General features: G+C 35.4%; 1 protein-coding gene across 2 annotated transcripts in view; it reads left to right on the top strand.

The window, feature by feature from the left end:
• ADAMTSL1 (ADAMTS like 1) overlaps positions 1–13,343 on the top strand; it is a 924,426-nt gene that overhangs the window by 594,702 nt on the left and 316,381 nt on the right. For both annotated transcript variants that reach the window (XM_045840784.1, XM_045840785.1), the window contains one exon: positions 3,647–3,883. In XM_045840784.1, the coding sequence (XP_045696740.1) occupies positions 3,647–3,883 (237 nt within the window). The remainder of the gene's footprint in view (positions 1–3,646; positions 3,884–13,343) is intronic.

Here is a 13,343-nt window from a genome sequence, read left to right as displayed (position 1 = left end):
TTGCTCTCTCTTGCTCTATTTCTGCTGGATGGTGTATCTGCAGATGTATGAGAGGCTGGAAGTTGGGATCTTTAGTCGGGTGCATCCTTCCCACAGTGTGTTTTCTGCCAGGGTCTTGTGAGGGGTGGGCAGTGGGGAAGAATGTGTTTGGTTCATTCTGCATTTGATATACCCTACGGAATACCACCTGTCTTGGTCAGAACTGATGACATGGTATCATAAATCATCTCTCCAGAAGCTGACATTTCGAAGATGATGCCAGGACAAGATGCAAAATATTCTTCAAAGCAGTTAGGATATCATTGTCTAAATAGGACTTTTAGGAGGATCAGGAAGCATGGTAGTTTCATGGACAAAATTATCATTACAAACTTTGTACATGGTGAATCTCTATACAAATAGGAGTTTTCTGTTGTAGTTATTGTTATGACGCATGTTGGACAAGAGTCTATGATGACTTTGCTTGAGTTTCCACCCCTATAGCTGGGTGATCCCAGATGCATCAGGAGTTCAGTGAGTGTCCTGAACTATGCTTGAGATGTTTTGGATTCAACAAAAAAGAAACTTTTGCCAAATCCTTTTTCTTTAATTTTTAAACATGTATTTTGAGGGAAATTTGATTCATATGTTTCTAATTCATTTACACTTAAATCATCAAAATATTATTTTGTAAGAGCCATTTGATGTCCAAGAAGCTTTCCAAACCTGTTTTATAAGTCTTTGTAAGTCCTTTTTCCTCAAACAGGAAGTTGCATTTTGCCAAGTATAAATAAACTCAAATTTAAAAAAGTTCAAGTTCAGTTTCTGACTCGGAACTCCAGGTTTTAAGTACATTCTCAAATTAGCTAACTATAGTTCCCCACCCCTATAAAAATACAGGTGGAAGGAAAGACAGTACTGATAAAAGTGAGTAAAAATATTCACAAAAATTATTCTCAGATATATGTCCAGTTATGAAAGTTCATAAAACCTGTAACAGGTGTTCTTATAGCTAATAGATATAGGTGAATTTTTGAGCAGGAACAATCTGTTTGCTGTTTTCTGCAATGTGTTTAAATAAGTTTACTGCTTTTGTTACAGAAAAGAAAACCTAAACGTTCAAATATTTAACTTCATTTTTTACTAATTTTACCTTTGAGTCCCATGTATTTCAGTAAAGATGGGAAGACTCATCATATTTTATTGAACAGAAAGGACTCATGAGAGACTCTGGGAGTTCATCTGCACTAAGATGATATAACATCAAGTTAAAAATGTAATTGACACTGTTTTCTTCAAATTTGATAAATGCAGGACATTACCTCTGATGCATACTAAGACTTCTCTGAATTATATATTATCCATATTACTTTAATGCAGAGGTGATTCAGCCTAACCCTGGAATCCCCTGTAGTTGGTTCACGTATTTGTAATAAAGAAGGTAAAGGTAATTATGAGAGGGGTTTGAAACCACTCTGTATGATTTGTTCAATGTTATGTTTTATTGAGTCCACTTCAATCTTTCTTCTTTACTACTGAGTAATCAAGTGACTCTTGTGATGAATGGTTAGACTGAATACACTTTATTTAAACATTATTAATAAAGCTCTCAGTTCACTGTGGAAGTTCTCTCTGTGCCATGGCCAGCAGGGAAACTTGCCGACTGTGTGTCAAGCTGACTTTGTTAAACTAGCTAAACAAGGGGGAGCAGCTTCTTGACAGTCTCTGTACAGTCTCAGATGGGGGCATTTAGGGAAGAGGATGGGAAGGGTTTGAAGGCTGTGGTTAGTCATAGGGTTATTTTAGGATGGAAGCTAATAAGTGAGGTCTAGGCAGAGATGATAAAATTTGTCACCTAAGAAAGTTGCATTCTTGTTTTTGGGACATAAATCCAAGAGTTAATGTTAAATCTGTTTGTACTTTTATGTTGGAATGCATGGTTTGAAAGCAGCTGGTATTAAAACATTTAAGATCATAGTTGTGTTGCCTATCTCAGAATTTACTGTTTTCTGATTCATAGAATAGTTTCATAGGCTGTGGTTTTTGTTTTATTCCTCACAACAAGCAAGTAAATATCACAATAAAATATAACATGTATTTATTATTCTTTTTAAAAATTTTAGTATGTAACTTATTCTTTAAAAAATTAGTAAGTAATGTATTTTAATTTTACTTTTTCTGATAATCTTCAAAATCACACAACCTTGTTGGGTACATATCTATGTACATAACTCATATCTCTGTCTATGTTATAAAAATTATTCTTTTCTTTTAGTACTATGTATTAACTCTGAGAACTTATAGAATACTAACAATAAAATGCCTTTGAGAGTTTATCATTGTATTTGGGACTTATTTATGTTCATTCTAAATAAGTGTTTAATTTTTTATATTCTATCTTGTTGAGAAAATTATGCTTCCCAACTACTAGATCCTTATATGCTACTTATGTACCACTAAAATTTGATAAAGCTGTCAGGAATTCCATTTTATAAAATACAGTAATGCTGTTCTCAGAATGCTTACTTAAATGTGAAGAGATTTTCAGAACAAGAAAATTTGTATGAGAGAACTCTCAAAAATGATGTGTAATAACCAAGGATTGCTAAAGGCCATATGCTGATTCTTTATTTGAGGTAAAAACTATAATAAAAGCTTTTCCACAAATGAATATTCTATGTAGTACATCCTAATCTGAACACATGGCAAAAAAAAAATAGACCTATCAAAAATCCTGTACAAGGGACAGCAATATTTGCCTTTTTAAAGTTAAGTCATATCTGCTTTCACTGAAGCTTATCATTCATTAGGTAATAGCCACGTTAGCTACAGTTTTACATTTCAAAATGCCCTTTATAAAATGTACACTTAAAACATATTCTTCTTTTCTACTGGTCTCTGCCAACATTATTTTAAATTCAAATTCAGAAAATCTCCTTATTCTCCAACTCTTCCTCTTCAGTGGCCTTGTTAAATTGTAATATCTACCCGGCATTGTGTTCCTTGTGTCGGTATTTGGCTGACAACAGTTCATGAAATCCTCACCTTGAGACCTTGAGAGCTGGGTGTTATTATTGCCTCTGTTCTAGACATAGGAAACCTAGGCTCAGAGGGACCCGCCACAGTGCGGCCACACTCCCTTCTGAGGAGGAGGACATCTGTTCCACACTGTTCCCCTCCACCACACTGCCTTAAGCTAAAGGAATTCACGTACAAATGCTGTTTTCTCTTTTTTTTTGTTCCCTGTGTTTAATTCTAGATACTGTGCAGCCTAAGTTTTTTGAAAAACTCATGAACGACCCCACAAAAACTTTTTGAATGAAATCATAATTTTTTGCTGTTGTTGGCTAAAATATTCTCATCAACAGAGATGCTATCAACTAATCCTCTGATTTTACTAAGTTCTATTTAAGTTATAAGGTGATAAAAATGATATTACAATGTGGAGGAACCCATGGACCATTAAACATCTTTCAGAAAATACATTTCAAGGTGGTTACTTTCTCAAATGTATTCATTCTGAGGACCAAATAATCATATGACCTCTCAGATGACATGAGAGAGTCCATGTGTAGTGACCAGGATATTTGCTTTCTGTTCTAAGACCTTGAAAGACCACATACCTGCTCCTCAACCTGTGTTTGTCCCTCCCCACTTTCTTCTTCAGGACTGCCCGCCGGAAGAAGGTGATTTCCGAGCTCAACAATGCTCAGCTCATAATGACGTCAAGTACCACGACCAGTTTTACGAATGGCTTCCTGTGTCTAATGACCCCGAGAACCCATGTTCCCTCAAGTGCCAGGCCAAAGGAACAACCCTGGTTGTTGAACTCGCACCAAAGGTCTTAGACGGGACTCGTTGCAACACAGACTCTTTGGATATGTGCATCAGTGGTTTATGCCAGGTAAGTACTGGCTTTTCATTCTGTTTTTCCAGAAGGTTTTAGTGTCTTTCTATAAATACCTTTCTTATCATTCTGCTGTCTGAATCACTCAGTGCTGCTGTTTATTTTGGTTATAAATAATGACAGATTTTAAAATTGAGGTTTAATTTCAGTTAAAACTACAAGTGTTGTATTTTGTGTTGGGGAAAAATAGGCTAGACTTTTTTTTTCTATCCTTGGTTCTCATCAAATATGGAAGAATAAAAATTCTTGAATATTATATATCATTTTTTGGACTATACTCTGAAATTATCTTTACTTTGGTTGTCCCTAAAATGTGTTGTATGTCTGTGTGTATGTGCATTTGGAAGCATCTATTTCCATTTACTTAGAGCTTCCATTTACTTTGAGTCAGATGAGGCTGACTCCAAAATCTCCACACTGTAGAAAAATTTGTTTTTTTATCCTATCTGTAATTTTGTTGAAAGTTCATACAGACTGTCCTGAACGACATGGCAGTGGCAGCGAGATCAGATTCCAGCCAGTAAACCTTTAAAATAGGACAGCAAAGAAGTTTGATTTCTGGTATTTATTACTGTCTACTTTGGGAGGGGAGTTAGTATGGGGAAGGAGAGTTAGTACGTTTGTCATCTTGATTTTAAATTCTATTTTTTATTGTTGACACCTTTACAGGTGGCCCCCATTTTACACCCACTTTGCTCACCCCCTGCCAGTCCCACCCGGGTCTTCACCACAGTATTGTCTGTGTCCGGGGGCTATGCATATATATTCTTTGGCTAATAGTCTTCACCTTCTTTTATCCAGTCCCCACCCCCTCCCCTCTGAGATCTGTCAGTCTGTTTCATGTACACATCTCTCTAATTCTGTTCTGTTTGTCAGTTTATCTTGCTCATTAGATTCCACATATAAGTGAGATCATAGGGTATTTTTCTTTCTCTGACTGTCTTATTTCCATTAGGATAACCAGCCTAGGTTTTGAAGCAAGCAGTTGCTATAATTTCCTGTGTGCTATGTATACTTCACCATATACTTTAATATCTCACAAAGTAGACATTTTAGAATCTTTGCATCTCCTTCCCAAGAAAACATTGGTGGGAATTTTTCTTCCTTCAGAATCTCTAATATCACAACTAACAATATAAGAATTAACATAAAATATGTCTCAGTAATTTGTTTCCAATTCACATGTTTATTTAAAACAAATCTGTATTCAGATATAAAAGGAATAACTGTAGTGTGAAGTACTACAAGAGATGTGATATGTCCTGCAAGGTTTTATACCAAGAGGGAGGAGACATTCTCGACCTTCATGAGGTCTAGAATCGTGAGACAGGGAAATTTGGGCATGTCCAAGCACTTCTCAGTTAGGAGGATGGGGATGATGTTTACATATCTGAAGTTTTCCTTACATATAAATAAAATATGTGAACTTCAGATATAAATTTGAATTCAGAATCTTACTATTTTCAATTTAATCTTTATTATATTTTTTCCATTACCATTTAGTCCCCTTATATTCCTGCCCTCCCAGCAAGTACCACACTGTTGTCCATGTCTTTGAGCCCTGTTTCCTTACTGTTTTAAAGCTAAGAAGGCCCTAGAGATGATCCGATCTAAAAGCAATATATTTGAACATTAGTTGTGACATTTCGTGTTTGCTACCTTCTCTAGGACTCTCAGTGGCATTGAAATGGAATCATGGAGTCTTTAAAAGCTTTGGGAAGCACAGAGAATTGAAAAGCTAATAGATACCAAAAAGGGAATATGTTATAGGGAATGGCAAATAAAATAATAGTAATTCTTTATGCATGTGCACTGTTTGAATAAAGCAAGACAGATTTCCATTTTGTATGTGAAAAAAATGACAGAGAAGTTGTATGATTTTTCTGGAAGCTATGTGGTTGGGTGTGGCAGAAATGGGACTCAATTCCAGGTATCCTGATATCTACTTTAAAGTTATTTGTATTGTACATTACACTGAGACGAATGAACCAAAACAAACAAGACAGGTCAGAAAATTAGGCTTCATTTGTTTCTGTTGCATGGGAGTTCAACGTGGCCTGTTTTTTTTCCCTAGTCTAACCCTGCCAGCTGGCCTCCTGTACCTTGGCATCTAAAAGGAAATCCTATATCAGCAGCAAAAGAATAAATTTTATATATATTAAATATGAAATGACAGTGCTGGATTTTTGGTTATAAGTACAAGCATACCTCCTTAAGTTAGATTGTTATGTGTGACTTGTGAGATTTAGTGGCCAATGTAAACTCTCCAATATCTGTAAAGAGTTGTGGCCTATTGTACATAGAAATTATATGTGGTTATTATTATTATCTTCATTTATCTGTCTTATTAGATGAAACAGTATAGTAAAGGAGATGAAAAACTCAGATTTGACTTAGTCACTAACATGTGGTTGGGCTGGAGAGCAGGGTACCCCCAAGTGCACAGTAAAAAGAGCAGATTTGTGAGAAAATCACGGAAGCTTGAATGGCACACAGGACTCTCATAAAGTGAGTGGCCGGGAAGGAGTTTTAGGGGAGAAAAGACATAATCATAGGTCTGCTATAGAAAAATTAATATAGCTGCATTTACAGGATGCCTGATGTGGAGGGCCCTGGCAACAAAGGGACCAGTGAGAAGGAGGCTCTCAGAGCAGCCAAGGTGGAGGCAACCATGTGCCCCGGCCAGGGCAGGGACAGCAGGAGCAGAAAGGAAAGTAGGTCTGAAACCAGGGGAGACTTTTCATTTTGATTATAACTGAAGCAGAGGGTAGAAAGCAATCAATAAAATTAATCATGCTCAGGGGATTAAAAACAACCTGTTAATATGAATGGATAATGGGTATAATTTTTAATCCTTGCTCCTATTACCATAATAGCCTTGTGTTTTCCTTATTAAAACCTACTTGAATTTTATAAAACAAGGGAAGGAACAGAAAATAGCAAGATGAGAGTGCAATGAAGGTGGACTGCTTTAGCATATATGTTTTCAGAAGGACAAGAGTAAGTCAGTTACCAAAAGAAGAGCACTCACTACTACCCCAAAAAGGTTTAAATGCATACATTTTATTCTTAGAAAACTTTCTATATTTAAGTTTTATCTATATATTAACAATTAGTATGTTCCATCTTTGGCAAAAATATTAAGCAAAAGCCATATTTTCATATTCTTAAACTGCCAAAAAAAAATCTTAATGCTAGCTTTAAATGTGCAGTTTTTATAAATAGCTTTTCCCAGTTTCCTGAAAAAAACTCCCCTGCCCTATTTTCCCATCTCTTCCATTTCTACCCCATTGTTGGGGATTCTTAGCTCTTTCTCTGGCTTTATTTTAGTCATTATAATTTTTTGTAAATTGCATCCTATATTTTTTGAAGGAGTATGTAACACAATTTTTTATAATCAGTAAGTGGCTGAATACAGTCATAAATCAGCACCGATGAAGCTTATGGGAAGTATGCAGTTGGTGTGTTGACATTTAATAGTGGCACGTGAAGAGTACCATGGCAGACTGCCTGTGTATGTGTAACAATACATAGACCGAAATCTGGAAGCAGATATCCCTGAGTGTTATGAGTACTTCAGGGGCATTAGATATACATTTCTGTATTTGAATATTGCTTCAAATATTTTTGAGGCCAAGTAGATAAAATTATATACTATAAAGAAGCCAACATTTAGCTTTGGACACAGTCTGACCTTGATAGAAAATGACAGCATAATTATAGAGATCTGTTATTTATAATCACCAATTATTTCAATATACATGTTTAATACTCGACTAAGAACCGCTATTTCAAAATTGGGCTTTTAACTCAACCAAAACTATGGAGCCCTAGACTCTCCAGCCAGGAGATACTTTAGTAATAAACAGACACAGCTATTTCACAGAGGAAGAAACTGAGACCTGGAGACCATCCCAGGGTCATGAATGAGTGTATTATCTGTATTTGTTGTGAGGGTGCTTCAGGAACATTCTAGACTCATCACTATTTATAATATAAACCTTATTATTATTCAGTAATATTAGAAAATCATGCTAGGCAGTAAAATAGGTTCCATTTTTTATTGACATAAAACATCATTTAGTTTCAGGTGTACAACATAATGATTCCATATCTGTGTAGGTTGCAAAATGATCACCACATTTAATTAATTCATCAACACACATAGTCAGAAAATTTTTTTCTTGTGATGAGAACTTTGAAGATATACTTCCTTAGCAACTTTTAAAATACAATAAAGTATTTACTATAATCATCATTCTATACATTACATCCCCAGAACCTGTTTTGTAACTGGAAGTTTGTAACTTTAGGCGATCTTCACTCACTTCTCCCACTCCACCCACCACCACTCCCCACCTTTCTCAACTTCCATACTGCTTTCCATCGTGACTGCATGGATCTACACTCCACAAACAGTGCACACATGTTCCCTCTTCTCCACATCCTCACCAGCACTTCTTGTTGTTCTATTCATAGCCATCTAACACAATGAGGTGATCGACATCTCACTGTAGTTTTGACCTGCATTTCCCTCATGATCAGTGATGTCAAGCATCTTTCATGTGTGTTTTCCACTTGCATGTCTTCTTTAGAAATATGTCCAATCATATTTTCTTTTCTGCTGAGTTATATGAATTCTTGATATATTTGGAATATTAACCCCTTATCAAATATATGATCTGCAAATATTTTCTCCCATTCTGTAGGTTGCCTTTTCATTTCATTGATGTTTTCCTTTGCTGTGCCAAAGCTTTGTATTTTGATATAGCCCCACTTGTTTATTTTTTATTATTTTTTTAAATGGTTTGCATCTTTTTTTTAAAAGATTTCATTTTTATTTATTTTTAGAGAGGGAAGGGAGGGAGAAAGAGAGAGAGAGAGAGAGAAACATCAATGTGTGGTTGCTGGGGGCCATGGCCTGCAACCCAGGCATGTGCCCTGACTGGGAATCGAACCTGTGACACTTTGGTTCGCAGCCCATGCTCAATCCACTGAGCTACGCCAGCCAGGGCCCCACTTGTTTATTTTTGCTTTCATTACCTTTGCTTTTGGTGTCAAATCCAAAAAATCATCACCAGGACCAATGTCAAGGAGCTTTCCCTCTATATTTTCTTCTAGGAGTTTAATGGTTTTAAGTCTCACATTCAAGTCTTTAATCCATTGTAGGTTTACTCTTGTACATAGTGTAAGATACAGGTCCAGTGTCATTCTTTTGCATGTGGCTGTCCAGTTTCCAACCCCATTTATTGAAGAGACTCTCCCCTCTGCATTGTATAGTCTTGGCTCCTTTGTTGTAAATTGCAGTAATTGACCATATTCATGTGGGATTATTTCTGGGCTCTCTATTCTGTTTTTATGCCAGTAACATACGTTGCATTACTATCACTTCGTAATATAGCTTGGAATCAGGGAGAGTGGTACCTTCAGCTTTGTTCTTCTTTCTCAAGATTGCTTTGGCTCTTTGGGATTTTTTCTGGTTCCATAGAAATTCTATGATTGCTTGTTCTATTTTTGTGAAAAATTCCATTGGAATTTTGATAAGAATTACATTGAACCTATAGATCACTTTGCATAGTATAAACATTTTAAAAATATTAATTCTTCCAATTCACAAGCACAAAATATCTCTCCATCACCATGTGCCTTCTTCAGATACTTTTAATAAGGCCTTACGGTTTTCAGTGTATAGGGTTTTCAACTTCTTGGGTATTTCTAGGTATTTTATTCTTTTTAGTGCAATTGTATAATAAATGAGATTGTTTTCTTAATTTCTCTGATAGTTTGTTATTAGCATATAGAAATACAGAAGATTTTTCTATATTGATTTTGTATTCTGCAACTTTATTGAATTCATTAGTTCTAACAGTATTTTGTTGGAGTCTTTAAAGTTTCTATACATAATATGTTATCCACAAATAATGATAGTTTTAGTTCTCTTTTAGATTTGGATATCTTTTATTTCTTTTTCTTGCCTAATTGATTTGGGTAGGGCTTCCAATGTGTTGAATAAAGGGGGCAAGACCATGCATCCTTGTCTAGTTCCTGATACTAGCAGAAATGCTTTCAGCTTTTCACTACTGAGTATGACATTAGCTGTGGGCTTGTCATAGATGGCCTTTATTATGTTGAGGTATATTCCCTCTTTACCCACTTGGTTGAGCATTTTTGTCATAAATGAATGCTGAATTTTGTAACTGCTTCATCTGCATCTATTGAGATGATCATATGATTTTTATCTTTCATTTTGTTAATGTGGTGTAGCACATTGACTAAATTGTGGATATTGAACCATCTCTGCATCTCTGGAACAAATCCAAGTCGATCATGGTGTATGATGCTTTCAATGTATTGTTAAATTCAGTTTACTATTTTATTGAGTATTTTTGCATCTGTTCGTCAGAGGTATTGGCCCATAATTTTCTTTTCTTGTAGCATTTTTTGTCTGGTTTGGATATCAGGGAAACCTTGCCTTGTGGAATGAGTTTGGAAGTATTCCCTTCTTAAGTCTTTTATGGAAGAGTTGGAAAAGTAGGTATTAATTCTCCTTTAAAAGTCTGTTCACTAGTGATGCTTTCTGGCCCTGGACTTTTGCTTGTTGGGACAAAATAGCTTCCAATTTTCAATGACTACCATATCTAGGCCCGTTACATATACTTTTTGTAATACTTACAACTTATTAAGCAGCATTATCCTCATTTCACAGATGAAGAACTGAGGCTTGGGCAGATTATAAGACTTGCCCAGAGATACCCAGTTCTGTGTGACTCCAAAGCTTTTATTTCTTCTGGTGAGTCTGGGTGGGCAGAGGCCGGTACTGTTTGGTGTTGAACAGTGGTCTCCAAACATGTCTGCATGCCAGAATCATCTGGAGAATTCTCAAAAGATAAAACTCTTGTCCCTCAGCCCCCAGATATCAGATTTATTAGTTCAGTGTTTTGAGAACACTCTCCTTATGATTATGAACCACTTACAGATTAAAAGGCAGATAGTATCTGAAATCAAATGACACATATTGGAATCTGGCTGCTCTTTAATGATCTGTAATCTTGAGCAAGTTACTTAACCATCCTACATTCTATTTTTCAATCTGTGAAAAATGAGATTGCCTTATAAACTATAAAGCAGCAAGAGAGAAAATCATGTGAAAATGCTTAAACTGTCAAGTGCTGTGGTAATGTAAAAAAGCCTGAACATTTTGACTTCCAAAATATATTAAGGTAGTGGTTCTCTGTGTGGGATTTCATAACCCTGTATCAATTCAAAAAAGTTTATGGAATGAGGTAAAGTAACCAACCTATTCTGCTAAGTAAGGACATTGAAAAAATTTTTAAAAACCTCTGCAAGGACTTTCACCATTATCATTTTATTACTGAAATATTAACAAGAAAGAAGTAAAAACCTAATTTTAAGAATAAAGGACAATTTTCTAAATTGGATTCAGCTTGTGTAATGAGAATGTTGCTACCCTGTACTTATTTTACTTTTTTTCTCCAGAGCACAGAAATTGTCACCACTAGTGTTTCACAGACCAGCATATCTGGTCCAGCCACAAGAAATATTGCTGTTTTAGGTTGTACTATTTTCCCCAGGATCTTACAGCTAGTTATTGACAAACTAGAGGTCAGAGGATATCGATGTTTATCCACCCTTTCTAACTATGCCCCCTACGTTATTTCTTCAGCGTCACCCATGGGACAATATTTTTGCCCGGATTTACCTTTGTCATTTATATATGAAAATAAAAGGTTTGGTTAATATATCTTTTCCTACAACATTCTGTCTTTTCTCTCCCTCTTGGAATCTAATCATTGTCCCCAGAAGGCACTATATCTCTCCCCACTTTTGGTAACTCAGACTAAATGGGGATTTTTATTTGTTCATTATTATTTAGCCTTGGTGAGGCTGGTGACAGGACAGTGGTAGGGAGGCAGTTTGTCACAGTATGACTAGTTAGGAGCAAAGCTTTGGAGTCCTGCTACTCACTGGAATCCAGACTCCACCACTCACTGACATGGGACTTTGAGCAAGTTCCTAAACCTCAGTTTCCTCATCTGAAAAATGAGGTTAATATTTTTAACTACCTGAAAGGATTGATGTGATGATTAAATTAAGTAATGAAATGCATTAAAGTGTTTACTAGCTTTACTAGTACATAATACTAGTAATACCTTAGTACTACTAAGTAATTATTGCTTTTCTTTGGCTTTTTCTCTTCATGGCTTTTTTGGGTATGTGGCTTAATGTGGTTATACATTCAAAAGGGAATACTGACTTCTCAATGAATGAACAGACCTTCTGTTAATTTCCTATTGAAACCTTCTTTTGCTAATAGCTCCATGATGTACCATTATTAACCCCTGATCCAGGGTAGTGAATTGCATCCTGTAGAGTTAATGAGCCATCACAAGTAGGATCAGCTCTATTAGTACTGCTGTTATTCATTTATTCTGATTATCCAAATTGCCCCATTTATATTTGTTGTAAAGCACAAAGCTGGTTTCTGTTTTAAATATATATAAAAAGAGTAGCATAAATTTACAGGTAGAACATGTGCTGCTGATAAAAGTAATTCTGAGGTTACTTTGAAGTCAAATACAGAAAAGTGTGTTTTATTTTTATACTTAATGAAATTCATCAGTTGATACTTAATATGTTGATGAAAAAACCAAGAACAATTATAAACCACATCTTTGGTAATGAATCTACATATTTATAACAATACTTACTGCTATTTCAGAAAATAAGACATTTCAAAAAGGAAAAAGAGACTTCCTTCCTAGTAATTCTTTACATAATATTGTTGTAAATGAATAATACAATAAAAAATAAGCAACAAATTGCATCACAGAGTTTTGATATTAATACTGTGGCAACATTAAAATGAACCATACTTCTAACAAAGAAGGTCTTTCCATTTTTAATAATTCCTGTGGTGAGTAGTTTAAAATGAACTGAATGGAATAATTATTTCCCCATCTCTGTCTGTGACCTAAGTCACTGGTATCAAATGTCTACCAGTTATTCTAAAGGTGGTGATGTCAGAAACAAGGAGTCAGCCATTTTTCCTTCTGTGTTTTGTAATCTAATTCCACATGGAAGCATATGGTGCTTATAAGATTTAATGCACAGTCTTTTTTTCTCCTCTTTCCAAGATAAAGATGAAATGAACTATTAATACTTAACAGTTGAATTTTGGCAAATTACTTAGTTTCTAAACATTGTTTATTCTTTCAACAATCTGCTGTGTATTGGGTACTGAGGATACAAAGTGGAATAGGATCCATCACGGATGATACATTTACTAGGGTTATTGTCAAAAATTCATTCATTCATGCACTTAACAAATATTTACTTAGCTATTAGCAGTGGTGTACTAGATACTGAAAATACATGAATGGACAGAAAAATGCACAGTGCCCACCCTCCCAGAACTTACACTCTGATGAAAGATATG

This window comes from Phyllostomus hastatus, unplaced genomic scaffold (genome assembly GCF_019186645.2).
Source record: "Phyllostomus hastatus isolate PE091 unplaced genomic scaffold, TTU_PhHast_1.1 phas_contig_34, whole genome shotgun sequence".
Taxonomy (NCBI): Eukaryota; Metazoa; Chordata; class Mammalia; order Chiroptera; family Phyllostomidae; genus Phyllostomus; species Phyllostomus hastatus.
The sequence above is the reverse complement of the archived record's forward strand: the minus strand, read 5'-3'. Positions and strand labels throughout refer to the sequence as shown.